Genomic DNA, 15,761 nt, shown 5'->3' with positions numbered 1-15,761 from the left:
CTTCTATTTATTTTTTTTCTCTAGTTACGTTTTCCCGTCGTATCCGAAAAATGAATTGGTCGAGTCCAAATTCAGGATTCTTCTTCTTCCTTGTCAGCAGAAGAGAGACAGGCGAGAGCTATATCGCGCATCCGGTCGTATGAACTTCTCAAAGCGATTCATCCGCGCTCATGCATGCGTGCAGTGACGCGAATATTTGAAAAAAGCACGTGAACTCTCAAAAGTGTTCCTTTCTTTGTTTTTAGTGTGCAGGCAGTGCAAGTAGGAAAAATCTTGTTTGCTTTTCTTTGGTACTTGTTCTTGACCGCTTGCTCTTTCTCTCTCTCTCTCTTTGTATATTTTTGCTTGTTTTTCAAAAATAGTTTGCGCTTTCTGCAGAAGTATTTGTATATTTTGTTTTGTAGTTTTTGTTTTTTTGCAAGATGAGAATTTCAACCACGCGTTCCCCCCCTCCCTACACCTTAATAATGCCCGCGCAGGGAGAATATCGACTGACGAGCCGGACTCTCCTCCAGGAGGGGAATGCCTGCAAACAGAAAAGAGTATGTCGCATAAAATTCCTATTCTACTATGAAATTACTCGCTTCAAAACTCTACACAGTTTTCTGAACATTGGTGACTATTGCTTTATCAGATTGTTGAACAAATTGTTCTAAACGCTACGACTTAATTGGTTCTTAATACATGTTAATCTTAATTATCCCAAAAAACTCGTTTTCAATAAATTAAATAGGATTTCAATCTTTTTAGTGAATTGCATTCGAATGTAATTCTACAACTATGTAAATATTGTGCAGAAAATTTCGTGCAATCGATAATCAATTTGTTTTTTTCAAAGGGAATAGTTTCTAAGAGCCTGCACATATTATCACGGTGAATTATCTAATTGTTTCCTTTCCATATTTTGCAAAACTCTTTATTTCTCCAGTAGACGCTTGAAAAGTTTCAAAGTATATTTTTAGTGTTCTGTAAACCCATTTAGAACCCTTCAATGCTATATGTAGATGCCTTATAACCTTTGTCTCATTTCTATTTAACGATTCTTACGTGACGGATCTCAGAGCGCCATAGCAGAGTTTCCTCCGCCAGCATCCCCTAGGTTACCCGAAGCGCTCTTCTCTATCGACGTGAGGCCGGCACCAACTGTGCCCTTAAATCTCATCTTGGCATCATCTCCGACCACCACGGTCCTCTGACAAAAGATCAACGTCAGACAACTGATGACGAACAGTACACTGGGCAACACCAACGCGATTAGAAACTCCTTGTAAGTGCTTTCCAGGTTAAATCGGGATACAACGACTTCAGTGTTACCCTCAGCGTAATAACATGGAAATCTAGCGCGTGCGTTATGATCAGAACCATCCTTCCCATATACGTGAAGGAATTCTTTACATTCCTCGCGTAGGGTATTGACGCAACCCTCGAGATTAATTAGCAGACGACTTTCGTTAGCGATGATAAGATCTTGCTCTGGTGGAGCAACCATTCTGGTTTCATCCAGTGGTTTCGTCGCGAATATGTTGAGATATGACAGATAGGTGAAATTCGTCAGATCAGAGAGAAGATCTTTCTCTAAAACGGATCCATTGATACAATCAACAGCTTCGACGCCCAAGGTGGAGTTGAATATTCCATAACAGGACGCCATCATGACGTCACCACGATCCTCGTGCCAGATTTCCCGATTCGTCTCGACGTCTATAGCTCTCTCGCATTGACTCAGGTAAACCTTGTCGCCGCTCAATAAAATCATATTTTTGTTCCTGGTCGGGATATCGACGCACCTACGGTCGCAGTTGTAGGGTGTTCTGATACGTTCGCAGGTTCCACGGTTACAATTAAACAGACCGTCTATGTCTATGCAGGTTATCTTACCGCGTCTACCGGAACATTTCAACGGTGGATCCGTGTCGTGGAATATACACTCGAACGCGTCTGTGATGTTAATGCATACACCAGACGTACAGTTGAACGTACCGGTGAGATTGCGACACTCGTCCGCGATGCATTTCGATTTCTTCGCGTTTTCCTGATCGATACCGTAACAGGTCTTGTTCGTGGTATTGGTACAGTTCGCTAATATGATCGCCGAGCCGTTTCTGCGGAGATTTACATGAATCTGGACGCAAGGGCCGGATGTTTTCGACAGGCACCACTCTCCACAGCTGCCCCATTCACAATTATCCGCGTTGATCGCGCGTATTGTCGTGCACATCACTGGTATCTCGCTGATACCAGATTGAAACGCTCGCGTGCTCGGCATGTAAATCGCCACGGTCAGATAAACCAGAGCGACGGAGGATAACACCGCCGTCATCTGGCAGATGCAAATCGTCCCGCATATCCGACCGTCCTGCGGCGGGATCACCAAATTCTCCACTGGCACTTGCTTGGGCATCGTGTCGAGTTTATCGAGCTCGATTCGATCACCAAGAAGATCCTGATGTCAAGGAACAATGAATTATTACATCCTACGTCAGCCTGTCCATCGTGTCTATGTACTACGCTGGTGAATTTTCTACATCATTGTTCTTTAAATATGTGATCTTCCTTGTTCTTCCGATCGTTCGACGATTAAAAGGAATAGAAGCTACGAGGTGTGCACGGTCGAAGTCATTGACGTTTTATCAATATATGGATTTATAAGTTTCGTAGATTGTACGTACCATTAACGTACCATGAGTAGCTCGAACATTTATTCAAGAATGCTTCTCCAGAATAATGTTTATCATACTCCAGCTGTTAGTCAATCGACCTGACGTTATTCACGAAGCTTCTCCGTGTCTGATTTTTTCATTATACCACTGATTTGGTCCCTTGAGATAGGAAGACAAACCGTTGCGAATTCTACCGATGAAATTCGAAGGGTCTCGACGAAGTTTAAGATCAGTCTAGCTTCCACATCGTGATCTCGAAGATATCCACGTCAGAGTTTCTCGCGAGTTCGTGTCACCGGTGTTCTTTTTACAGCAGGACGAGGCCAGTCGCGCGCGTGTTCTGCTTTCGTTCGCTTTGCGCCTCGTGTGAGGTGCGTGGCTCGAAAACTCGAGCAGCATCGCGCATCGATCGATGCCTCGCGCATGCCCATCCTCTGCAACTGCAACGACACCGTGTACTGCCGCATTTGACGTCATTGATGCCACCTTCGTGCCATCAGGAAGATCTCTGTTGCAGGATAATCGTCCAGAGATGGCGGGATCCGGCGGATCCAGCGGCAAGACATTCAATCTTTTCTATTATACAAAACTTTTCTCTCTTCTTTAATGATTCCTTCTTGTTCATATTGAAAACTAACTTGCACGAAGCATTTAGTACAAATCATAATTTTTATCGATCATTTTCAGTCGGTTTCCATTTCTTTGTTGTAGATTTGAGGATATCTATAGTCAATCAGTGATTTACCAAATATATTAAATATAAATTTAATCTTTTAATAGTGTAATAAAATTATAAAGAATGTAAAATTATCGCTTTATCCTCAAGATTTTCTAAATTTATGGTATCAGATATAAAAAATACATATTTTCGATTGAATTAATAATTGCTTTGTATCCGATGACATTTAAGACATGAAATTTGTGCTATTATATTTATCAGTTTGTTCGAGCATGTCTTAAGGTATAATCTTAAAGAGTTAATAAATAAAGTGACTAGTTTGGAGCCTGGCACTCTTCCCTTTTTCAATATATTTTCTTGAATAAAGAAATCGATATACTAACATTGCACGCAAATGCAACGCATTTCTGTGTAAACTTTACTCGAATGCGCATTAGGCGAAACTGGGTCGAAGATTTAAATGCGATGAACTTTCTTTAATTATTCCAAGCGAGCTTTGGTTATTTTCGGGATATCTAGACAAAATTTTATTTTCATAATGCTGAAGACTTATTTATTTCTATATAAGACTTTTAAACTGGTACGCTAAGAAATATTTACCGCGAAATAGTATATGTATAATCACGTTTTAAATCACAAATTTAAATCTGTTTATTATTCACTCTACTTTGCATACAGATCCTAAAGAGAAGTTTCTGGTAAAGATTGAAATCAAAAAGTCTGTTGCGATACCCAGTTTCAAGTGCTTTATGCAAAATCAATCTGGATTATTATCATGCATTTTATTACGTTCATCTTTTTTTTCATAAGATTCCTACGTAAATTTTTAAAAAATTTGGATACATTTTGTTTTACAAAAGAATCCTCCTTTCAAAAAGCGAACCATCAATTTTCATACTAGAAAGAATAAAACTTTAATTCCAAATAAATAATTTCTAATAAAATTTTCATCTGAAATTTTAATATTAACTGTTTAAATGTTTACTTCAAAATCATTAAAAAATTCGGAAAAACGTTTCATTTGCCAATTTCTCAAGCTCTTCCAATGTTAAACTGATAAAATATTAATAAATCTGAATCACGAAAATAATGAGTCTACAAATAATTAGCAAGTGAGTTTTCCTCGACAGTGTGCGACACGGATCAGGTCAGCTTTTCCTTCGAGACTATCGATGTGCGACACGAACCACCAGTGCAACTGTGACACAGTTTTCCTCGCCATAGGGCTTTCAGAACAGGTGACACAGTTTGAAGAACAAGTAACAGAAGTAGCGAAGACAAAAAGCACGAAATTCACAGCGCTAACACGTAATTAATTATGTCGATATAGAAATCTTTTTCCTTCAATTGTCTTATATATCCTCTTGTGATTTTATTCCGATATAATTTAACCTACTAAAAAATTTTGTAAACGGATAAAAGCATATTTAATTCAAGGAGTTAATCTTTGAAAAAAATTCTTATATCGTCAAACTATTATACCAGATTTTTCTTCGTATATTTTTGTAGAATATTAAACAGTGCGTGCAAGCACGAAAACTCACAATTCCTGCAATTACCTGAAGCCTCTTACGAGGTCGTAGCACTTTCTTCAACGACTCAGCGGTAAAAAGAGTTTTTGTGGTAGTTGTACAATGAGAACACACGCGAAAGGATCGACTTGAGAACGCGACCCTTTTTTTTATCGCGAAATTAAAGCTTTGCTCTCCGGAACCACTTAATTATCAGCTCGCGTTTTCCATAACACGTACATTCCAGATTTTTAATTCCCGCCAAGTCGATGCCGCCATGGAGATTGTGACATAGTTTCTCCTCGCGATAGGACGCGATAGAACGCGCTGTGATAGCTTCGTTCGTAGCTGACACAGTTCCAGGCGAAGGTAACGAAAAAGGAGGGGAGATCACGGGGAGAAAAAAAAAAAGAGAAGAAGGTGGAGGAAGAGGTAGAAGGCACAACGCGTTAACACATAATGTAGTTTATCGAGCGTTAGCCGCAGACGGTGTGGCGCCTGCTGTTTTATGCCTTGCTTCTTTACGTCTCGACCTCACATGTGTTTCACCTGCAATTCCGTTACTGTGTTAAAAATTTCCTTGAATTTTTTGAATTTTTCCTCTCGTCTCTAGAAAAAATTTCTCCGATATTACTTAAGATTATTTCTATTTCTCGATAAATTTCCAATCAAATTTGAAATTAGTTCTGATATAATTTAAATTTAAATTTTAAAATTCTTCTACATTTTCATGATTAATTTTCATCTTTACTTTCTGATTTTTCGAAATCTATTTTAAAATATTTTCAATATTTTGGCACTATTTGTCATTTTTCATTTTTCTAAATTCCTTATCTCTTCAGATTTTCTTCCATATCAAAGGATTTTCTAAGGATCATTCAGATCTTAAAAACTTGCTCGTTAATTTTACGACGAAACCCCTGCATCTTTTTTGCCCTACCGATCGTGTTTCTAGTTATACGAGCAGACCACTTTTCTTTGCTTTTATTCTCCGCTTCGCTTTCCGCGTCTCTTTCGTTGCTCGTTAAACGAACACGACACTTTCATACGCTTTCCGCCGTTGGTGGCATAAATATTTCGGGGCAATTCCATGGCGCTCCTCCCATTTCCCAGGCTCGTGAACCTACACGAAGAAAAGCACTCGGCACTGCTCTGTTTTTTCCAGGCGAGCAGCAGTTTTTGTGCGAACGGCGCCAGTGCGTACACTTCGTGCAAGCTTCGTTCGAAGCCAAACGCTCGAGGAAAATCCTCCGAGAAATTTCTATCGTTGTCTTTTCAATGTTAGGAATGATTGTTCTTGTGTGAAAGTCTTGGTTCGATTCATTCGATGTTGTTATTTATTGAAGACATACCGACTTAAAAGGATTGCTCGGAAAATATTTACGCAAAAAATTGTAGATTATACTCTATCGGTTATGATGAATCGTTATATGGTCAACTGACAGATACTGTACGTAGGCATAAACGGGTGTTATTTTAATAGTTATGGAACATGTAGCGGATAACGAATGATTATGTACACATGTGATTTTAAATATCTATAAATGGGGTAAAATAACATTATAAAAATTGTAACTATTATTTTCTAAAATTATATCGTAAATCATAAAGTATCCGGTTTCCACGTATAAAATACAAAAATTATGTATCAGGTTGTAATATGTGAAATATAAAATTATGAATCAGATTATGTCATATGAAATATCATTCTTCTTCGATTAAACTAAATATGGTTTTATGTTTCATTGGAATAAGCTTATTAATCGAAATATTATGTCGTTGGAATTGAAATTCTTTTATCACATCAAGATATTGTATAAATAATTATAAATAACTAATAGGACTACTATGTCTTCTATTTTTATTTAACATTTTTATGTTAATATAATAATACTATTTTTGAAAAATGTTATTGCTTTGGTTCGTATAAAAACTTTGCAGGTTTTCTCCGTTCTTCGTTTCCAAAGCTAATTTTTATAAGAATGGTTTAGGAATCGATGACTTAGAAATTGTTTTTATAAAATAATAAATTGTGGTTCAAACATTTAATTACTCAATGCACAGAAAATACGTACTCAGTGTAAAATTCACAAAAGCACATTTCATGTTATTCTTGGTGTTCATTGCTTGCGATGTAAAAATAATCAGGTTAATGTACTCGTAGATATTATTGTCTATAATTCCTCTACATCATTTTCAAGTTACTCAAAATACAAAAACGTAATTCATGGATTACAACTAAAAAAAAATTTCATGTAGCAAATTCTGTATACATAAAATAAAACATGAATGTACAAGAGAAATGATTAAAAAATTTATCAAACAAAATAAAATTACAAAGCAAAAAATGGATTTAGAGAGATACCATTTTATACAGCAAGCTTTCCATCGCAAAACAAGAAAGGAGATAATCACGAATACGATGCACTTATACTACTTCAATTCACATCACGTGCGATCGGTCTAATCAATTTAATCAAGTTTCGATGTATAAACAGATCACATTCTGTCGACACTCGTTACACAATATAACATTAATCAGAAAGATTTCAAAACAAAAAAGACTTCGATTTCACAGGAAACCGAATTAAACCTTTCTAAAAACGACCGTTAAAACAGGCCGTTACACGGCATAGATAAACCAGATAGGATTTTATGTGTTTCAAACTCATGAAACACGCCTTCACCGGAAGTAGAAACGAGCTTTATAAACGCGAATACATGGCATATTATCACCACGTGCTGCGTCTAAGAATAGCCGAGCCGATCGATCGGTTAACGATCATCAATCTGGTTTTACACCAAATCAACTGCACATCATTACACGCTGGTTGTATCATATATTATCCAGAAAAACTAATATTTCCATCATCTAAACAGACTAATATTTCCACACAACATTAAAATGACATCGAACGAAACGAGAACGGAAGGAATGATCGCACGACAGACTGCGTCATGCAAAGAATCCGACACTGACAGCGCGTTTTTCTCTTGAGATTTCACGCGAACCGAAACAATAAACTTGAAACAAACTGTATCATTCTCTAATACTAATATGTAAGGATCACTCAAGCCGAGACAACCACCTGTCAAACAGCCGTTGCACGTTGTTTACACGATCCTGTTTGAAGAGACAGTCGCAGCAATCGGCAAGCATGTCATTCGCCGCAGCGTCGCGTACCGATAAACCTCGTTAGAGATGCTTTACAAGCGGAAGCGGCCGAAAAGCGTGGGCATGAATGTATAGTCGTCAACTGGTCGTACTTACGTGAATCGGCGATAGATCAGCGACTGGAAGAAGCCCCTGGAAAATCCACTTTCCGCAGTTTCTCCCTGGTCCTCCTGGGGGAAACAAATATGGCGGTGCTACCATTGGAGCTGCAATGGCTCCACCTCGTTGTTGCCGTATCGTACCAGAAAATCAATACTCCTGTTGCCACCAATACCGAGGCTTTTTCCTCGGACCGTGTTCACGTCCACAGGCAATACTACGATATTTTCAGGAACGAGGACTCGAATTATGCCTATATAGAACGGCGTTCGAGGAAGAAAGAAGAATTTCCGATAGTTAACAAGTTCTCTCGCTTTATCCCATTTTCCCTGTCGCTTTCTATCGTTCTGTTTAGCTATCCTTGTTATGATAGCTTGGTTATATGCTTCTCTGTCTCCGCCGTAGTTTACCCTATTCAACGGTGGGAAAAAGTGGCCTGAATGGGAATCGGAAAATCAGATTTCCTGATCCCGTTAACGGGGCTCACCGACTGCTACCGTTCCTATTGTCGCCTCGGTTTACCAGTGTTTCTGCCTGCTCCTTTTTTCTCCGTAATTGTTCACCATCCGTAGCCCACGGCAAAACACCGGTTTCTTTCATACAATCGAACTGATTCTTGAGTTCAGTTGGTGGCAGATCGGTAGATGAGTACCGCGATGATGAAGCACGTGACGATCAATTGATCGATCTTTTCATTGTCTGGAACGGGACGTTTGATTTCGACCTGGGATGAAACAGAGCTTTGGAATGGGAAACTGGCCTGATTAAAGTTTTGTACAACAATGGTAGAAGTCAGCCTGCATTCCGTTTTATCGGTTAACTCTGCATCGGTGGCGATATCGATCTGTCCGGCCGTCGAATTCGATTCTGCGGTATTCTTTTCCATTCTACTTTACGTCACGACACGACAGTAGGAGGGATAATCACCGGGAGTTGGAATAATAATGAAAATTACTTTGCGTCCACGGAGTACACCGGGCTTTTTTAATTAATTAGTCTGACACGAAGCTCGGCGATCTGTTTAATTTCCTGCGTACTTTCGATGGGCTTTTTTGCTATGCGCTCTCTTCCTTCGGCTTGTTGGGCAGAACCAATTACGGGTTTCGGTGTAGCTGAGAGAAACCGTGTTTTTCACACGTCGAATTATTTACACGGAACTATGCGGAGTTACTTACGAAACATAACATCGTAATGAGACGAAACTTTTAGTTCATTAAGTTAACGTAACGATTAAATGGCAATAAGGAACCAATATATTTCATCCATAAATTCCGAATTGCTTCATTCACAATAAAATATAAGTTAGATATCTCACCGTACAACCGCATTCGGATGTTGTAGTCAATATTCTACTGTGTTCAATCACCGAATTATACAAGATATTCACATATATTTCGTCTATCAGAGAAACCAGTTGTTTCATTACCATTCCGTTAGGAAGCGGAAGAAACTTACGAAGTATATCGTCAGAAATTGTTCTCTGTAAAAAGAACATTGCCTTCTTAATCTTACATGTTTGCAGACGTCTTGAATCACTGCTTTCATTCGTTCCTTCCAACGTCAGGAAAAAGAAAAAGAGAATTCGCAGTCGATAATTTGTTTGTTCGACAAACAAATTATCTAGCGGCTCCGGTCAGACGAGGTACCAGTTATGAATGAAACTACGAGGGAAGCTTTATTATGATTGTCTTTCTTTCCGCGTCGTTCGTCGTTTCCTTGAGAGGGATGCGACAAAACAGAAAAACTAAAGAACGAAGCCGCTAGCGATTAATCAACACTATTTCTGTCTTCGGCTTTTTTCACCACTAAAAATAAACGAAAGTATCAAATATAATCAATAAAGGAGGTCACTAAAATTGCATGAGTCCTTTTGTGGAATGTGTGAACGAACATTATTAGTGATATTTACAAGTTGATTAGAACGCACATTAAAGTGTCAAAATACTTTTACAGTACCATGACGAAGCCCAGTCTGCTGTCTAAGCACTTGAACAATTCTTGGTACCGCCAACTTTTTTCAATTAAATTAAAGAATCAATTTTAGTTAAAAAATTAATTTTTATAATTTCTTTCCAACAATCAAAAACTTTCTTATTTGGTTCCTTTAGTTTTCACGCTAATACATATCATAATCTCGCGGTAAGCATAAATAAATTTTCTACGTAAATAAATATTTCAATATTCCAAATTATAATAAATTTTCCGGAAAGATTTTGCCAGTATCTCTTTAATAAACCGAAACCACTAAATTTGCTTACCTCTACTCTCGTGTCGACATCCTCTCCATTTTTGTGATATATCTTATCGCGAGAAGATCAAAATTTTCATAAGCAAACGTAGAAATGAAGCGCACGTACGTGAAAGTATTACCTTAGGAGAAACAGAATTATGATAATGTGGTCGACGTGGAATTACCATAGCAAACACGAGCTACGAGTGATTTCTCTGCATTTTTTTCTTTATTTCTCTCCTTCGCACGGTAAATAGCAACTGACTGACAAGGCTAGTTGCGCCTGCAGTGAGTAAATTAGAACGGTTGGCTTACGTGCCAAAGAAATTGGCGTGTAGTCCCTGAAACCGCCGGGGAATTGATATTTCCGTGGAGCTGGTGCATAGGCATGCACCATACAACCTCTCTTTCTCGAAACGGTAACCTATATACAGTTAGTAATATTTTTAGAGTTATGAAAAACGAAGCGATACGTCAGTTTGAAAATAAGCACGTGTCTCGTTGCTTTTGCATCGAATTTCCCCGTTTCCTTTTAAAATTGACATGTAACAAGGGGAGGAAAGAAAGACAGCAAGGAAGAAAGAGAACGTGTTCGATACTCTGGTGGAATCGCCTTCGAATATATCATCGGTTTGCTAGGAGAATGATGTAACTGGGAAAATAACATTTTCAGGAAGTCAGTTCGATTGGAAGTTTGAAGTAAAAAATTATGTAGCTAATAGTCTTTAGATTTTATGCGTATTCGTTACTATTAGACTAACACAGAGGTAAGACAGTTCTTGTGAATTGTGACATGACAGAGCGAGTTCCACCGGTAACAAAAATCTATATGAATTTCTATTATATTTCGCACATATACCTGTTCATACACATTAAATATACATATATAATTATGATCCAGCAAAGCACGGAATAATTTAGCGAATTTTAATTGCACGATAAATTTCAACCATAATATTTCATAACTTACGCCCATGAACATATCTCTATCAAATGGTAATAGAATCGGCAAGTAGTCGAGGACAAATTCACAAGAACACAATGATTTACAACAAAATTACATTCCCTGAAACAGTCAGCTCGATTCCACGCGCTTCTAAAAATTGCCGAGTGATAATACGCGGTTTTTATGACGGGCTAAAGCAAATATTATTGCTGAATTACCCGATCGAATCATGAAGTGGTCGATATATGCGTTTTCATTGTATGTTTCATGAAACTATTCATCGTCAACAAGCGCAAGTTATTTTTTGTGTGAATTATCCCACTTCTGATAACCGTCGAACGATTTCCCCCGATCAATGTATGGTCACTGGCCGGTAAACGTAAATCAATAACGAAACAGAAAATTCCTGGCTCGAACATATATTCTTAGGTATGAAATCAAATGCGGGAAAAATAAGCCATTCACAATGACCGCGACTCATGGTCTTTTACTTCTACGGAAAATCCCGCTTATTACGATCTATTGTTATGCCTATTAAAAAGGACTGGTCCTCTCAGATAATTCAGCACGAATTTTCTTGTGTTTGGATGGCAGTATTGTTTGTTAATCATGGAATATTACAGTGGCGTAAAAAAGTTTTCGGAACATTTTTTCATATTACAATAGGTAAAATAATACACATAGTATATATTGTGTATCATGAACTGTAGATCTTTTCAACGATGACATATCTACGATAGATTGTAGTGTTTAGTCTTTATTTTGTGTATGTTTAGTCTTAGTGTATGTTTAGTCTTTATTTTGATGAGAAATTACTAAGGAGCGAATATTGATGTTCGTATTTTTACGTTTTTCATCATATTAAATATACGTCGTATTCTCCCAATACATAATAACGATAAAAACAATTTATTTTATACTTCCACTGTATAGTAAAGAATTATTCTGGATGAAAAGTCGAATAGAACTGATTGTGAGTTACACCCCAATATGGCGGCAAGTCATTTTAGAAAATTTGTTCACGCTTTGTTAATGAATAATTATGATTTATTTGATATTTTCTTAAAAGTTGTTCAGGAATATAATATTTTTTATAATGAGATATATTTAATACTTAATAATTAACAGATTTGGGCATAAAAAGACGCTCTACATGTCTTTTTTTTTTATTAACGTGGAGGAAATCCGCACGGACACCAGGTCGCTTCTGGAGAAAAGCGGCGTGGTAGTGCCGGACTCCAACCGACTAAAACCTCCACGATGACCGTCCCGGCTGCGATCGAAAGGGGCCCCGGGAACCGGTGTGAGCGATACACCGCCCCCCCCCCCCGGGCGCCTAATACCACCGCTTGATGGAGCGGTGTGTGGCCATTGTTACACCGAGCCTCGTCGCCGGAGCCGCCGTGCCAGGCAAGCCCGGTTCCCCTACCGGGCTGCTTTGCGGCCCCGGGGCGCTGAGGTGCCAGCGCCTAAGTTTGCACCCCACCGGGGGGCGCGGCGGATCTAGCGCGCCTCAGTGAAGCGCGTCCATGGCCTCTGCCGCGCCCTCGCCGGTCAATCCTCTCAGGGTGAGAGTACCGCACCCTCACCCTCTCCGCGGCCTCTTTTCGAAGCATAACTTGTTCACAGAAGGAGGTCACGGCCCTCCTCCTTCTCTCGCTTACCAACAATGCCTCGAGGATCGTCGGCGGCGAGAGGTCCCATCCGATTTCCGCGATGAGGTACGCCCACGCCGGGCAGTATTCCAGTGTGTGCTGCGCTGAATCCACGCTCGCATCGCAGTGGTTGCAGCGCGCGTTCGCCTCCTTCCCGATTCGGTGCAGATACTCACCGAAGCAGCCGTGTCCAGTGAGCACCTACGTCACCCTGTAGGTCAGGGGAGGCCCGCCGCCGTCCAACCAAACGTCCCCGTTTGGAAGGACGGCTCCGAGGACCCTTATCCCCGGTGCACCCGCTCTCGTGTCGAGGCTGGCGCGCCATCTGTCGAGCAAAGCCCGCCGAGCCCGAACCCTGACGTCGGCGCCCGAGCGGGGGAAACCCGGAGATCACCGCCGCTGCTGCCGCCGAAATGGTGCGGAAGCCCCTCACTACCCTGATGGCCGCCGCCCTGTGCAGCCTCCTGATCGCTAGGAGACTGCGACGGTTGGTCATCAGGTCCTCTGCCCAGATCGGAGCTCCGTAGAGGAGTTTCGATCGCACCACGCCGACGTACAGTCGGCGCACTCCGACGTCGGGCTAGCCCAGCCGAGGCAGCAAACGTCCTAAGGCGTTCGCCGTCGTCTCAACAGACGGTGCCAGGCGCTCGAAGTGAGCGCTGAAGGTCCAGCAGCTGTCGAGGGTTAGGCCCAGATACTTCATGGTGGTTCCGACCCCGATCTCAGCCCCCTGCAACCTCAGGCAATAACCCGCTGGAGGCGTCCCGTGATCGGCCTTGCGGCAAAACCACATTGCCTCGGACTTCTCAGGGGACACCCTCAGTCAAAATCCCTTGATCTCCGCGACCACGCAGGCCACCGCCAGCTCCGCCAGGCGGACGGTTCTACCCCATGCCGTGCCCCAGACCAGCACCAACGTGTCGTCGGCGTAGCACGACAGTGCCGATTTCGGAGGCATCGGCGTCCGAAGCACTGCGTCGTACGCGATGTTCCACAGCAACGGACCCAACACAGAACCCTGCGAGACTCCGCGGTGTACAGCCCTCCCGGTCACCTCTCCGCCCCGGACGGTATAGACGATACTCCGGTCCCGGAGGAACGCCCGGATCACACCCCGCAGGTACGCTGGCACCCGATGAAATTCGAGGGCCCGGCATATCCTGTCCCAGGGGATGCTGTTGAAGGCGTTGACCACGTCCAGCGACACGGCCAACGCCAGGTAACCACGCCGCTCGGCCCGCTCGACAAGGGAGCGGATGCGGGCGACAGCGTCGGTCGTAGATCCGCTCCTCCTTTCACGAAGCGGGGAATTCACCCCGAGACAGGCATCCGTCGAACAGACGCATTAGTCTCGGGGCCAAGACGCCGGCGACGTCCTTCCACAGGTGGGCCGGGACTCCATCGGGACCAGGAGCTTTCCGCGCTCCGATCCTCCCGACGGCCCCGGCCAGTTCTTCGTCGCTGACCCTCGATTCCGGGCTCCACCTTCCCGCGGAGACACGTGGTTCTTCTTCTGGCGGTTGAGGCTCCTGCTCCTCCTCTTCGGTAGGGCTGCCATCTCCCTCGTTCGCTGCCCCCGGGAACAAGGTGCCGACGACCTCCTCCAGGAATCGTGTGTCCATGCTCTCCGTTAAGGGTGGCGCCCATGGACGGAGTTTGTTCAATACCATTTTGTAAGGGCGCCCGCTGGGATCAGAATCGAGGCTGGCCAGAAGCTCGTCCCAGGCCTGCCTCTTCGCCTCCTTGATGGCTCGATGCAGGAGCCTTCGCTCTTCGCTGTAGGCCTCGTACAGACGAGCCACCGTGGCTCCGTCCACCCGCCGCCTACGGCGAGATCTGGTGTACCGGCGCCGGGCGCGGATGCATGTCTCGCGGAGACGAGCGATCTCCTCAGATCACCAGTACACAGCGCCGGCGCGGCGCGGGGCTCCAGGCCGCGGCATATACGAATCGCAGATCGCGTGCACGTCGCGCCTCAGCTGGGTCGCTCCCGCTTCCGCGTCCTCGTCGATCCTGGGTTCTTCTAACCAAGCGACGGCTGTAGCGGCCGCCGCCATGAAATCCTCGTCGCAGCGGGTCACCGCCCACCGCGGGAATCTTCTTCTCCCTCCCGGTGGGCCGACGGGCCCGCGCGCAGCCAACGAACAGTCGCCTATCGCGCCGCCAACCGCCACCTCCATCAAGATGTAGAGGTGGTCCGAGAGGGTCTCCTCCGGGGAAAGCTCCCAACCGGAAACACGGCGGGATGCGGCAAGGTTTGCCCATGTGAGGTCCACTATGGACTCTCCCCGCCACGCCACGCACGTGCTGAACGGCCCACGGTTCGTAAGCCGGAGATCGAGTGCGGCCGCCCAGACCTGTACGTCGCGCCCCCTTCCGTTGGTCCTGTGGGAGCACCACTCCGTTGAGTGGGCGTTGATGTCCCCGAGGACCAGTGACGGGCAGGCGCCCAAACGCCTCGCGCAAGCCGCGAGCCCGTCCAGGAAGGAGGCGTATTCTGTCCCGCTGATGTTGGGCGACACGTACTGCCAGGCCACCCCATTGGCCACCACTGCCAGGTCGCCCCATTTCACGACCACGAAGTCCCGTCCATGCTCGATCACCGGGCAGGAGGGGCTCCCCGCGATTCCGGTCCAGAACACGGCGACCGAACCGATCAGATCCCCAGTGCCTCGTGATGCGCCGGGAATGCTGTACGGCTCGGCCACTGCCGCCAGAGCAATCCGCCATTCCGTCAGGCTCTGGAACATTAAGTCCTGAGCCCGGCGGAAACGGTTAAGATTGCACTGTAGGAGCAGTTGTCCTC

The 15,761-nt window shown here is 43.4% G+C and overlaps 1 protein-coding gene across 1 annotated transcript; it reads right to left on the bottom strand.

Annotated features, from left to right (window-relative positions):
* Window positions 1-318: 318 nt before the first annotated feature.
* Window positions 319-2,671, bottom strand: LOC126869353 (uncharacterized). Its single transcript, XM_050625753.1, has 2 exons — window positions 1,048-2,671; window positions 319-526 (listed from the first exon to the last, which is right to left on the bottom strand). Exon 1 carries the CDS (start codon window positions 2,399-2,401, stop codon window positions 1,058-1,060), a length of 1,344 nt encoding a protein of 447 aa, XP_050481710.1. The 5' UTR covers window positions 2,402-2,671; the 3' UTR covers window positions 319-526; window positions 1,048-1,057.
* Between the last annotated feature and the right edge of the window lie 13,090 nt (window positions 2,672-15,761).

This window comes from Bombus huntii, chromosome 9 (assembly GCF_024542735.1).
Source record: "Bombus huntii isolate Logan2020A chromosome 9, iyBomHunt1.1, whole genome shotgun sequence".
In the NCBI taxonomy this organism is placed as follows: domain Eukaryota; kingdom Metazoa; phylum Arthropoda; class Insecta; order Hymenoptera; family Apidae; genus Bombus; species Bombus huntii.
The sequence above is the reverse complement of the archived record's forward strand: the minus strand, read 5'-3'. Positions and strand labels throughout refer to the sequence as shown.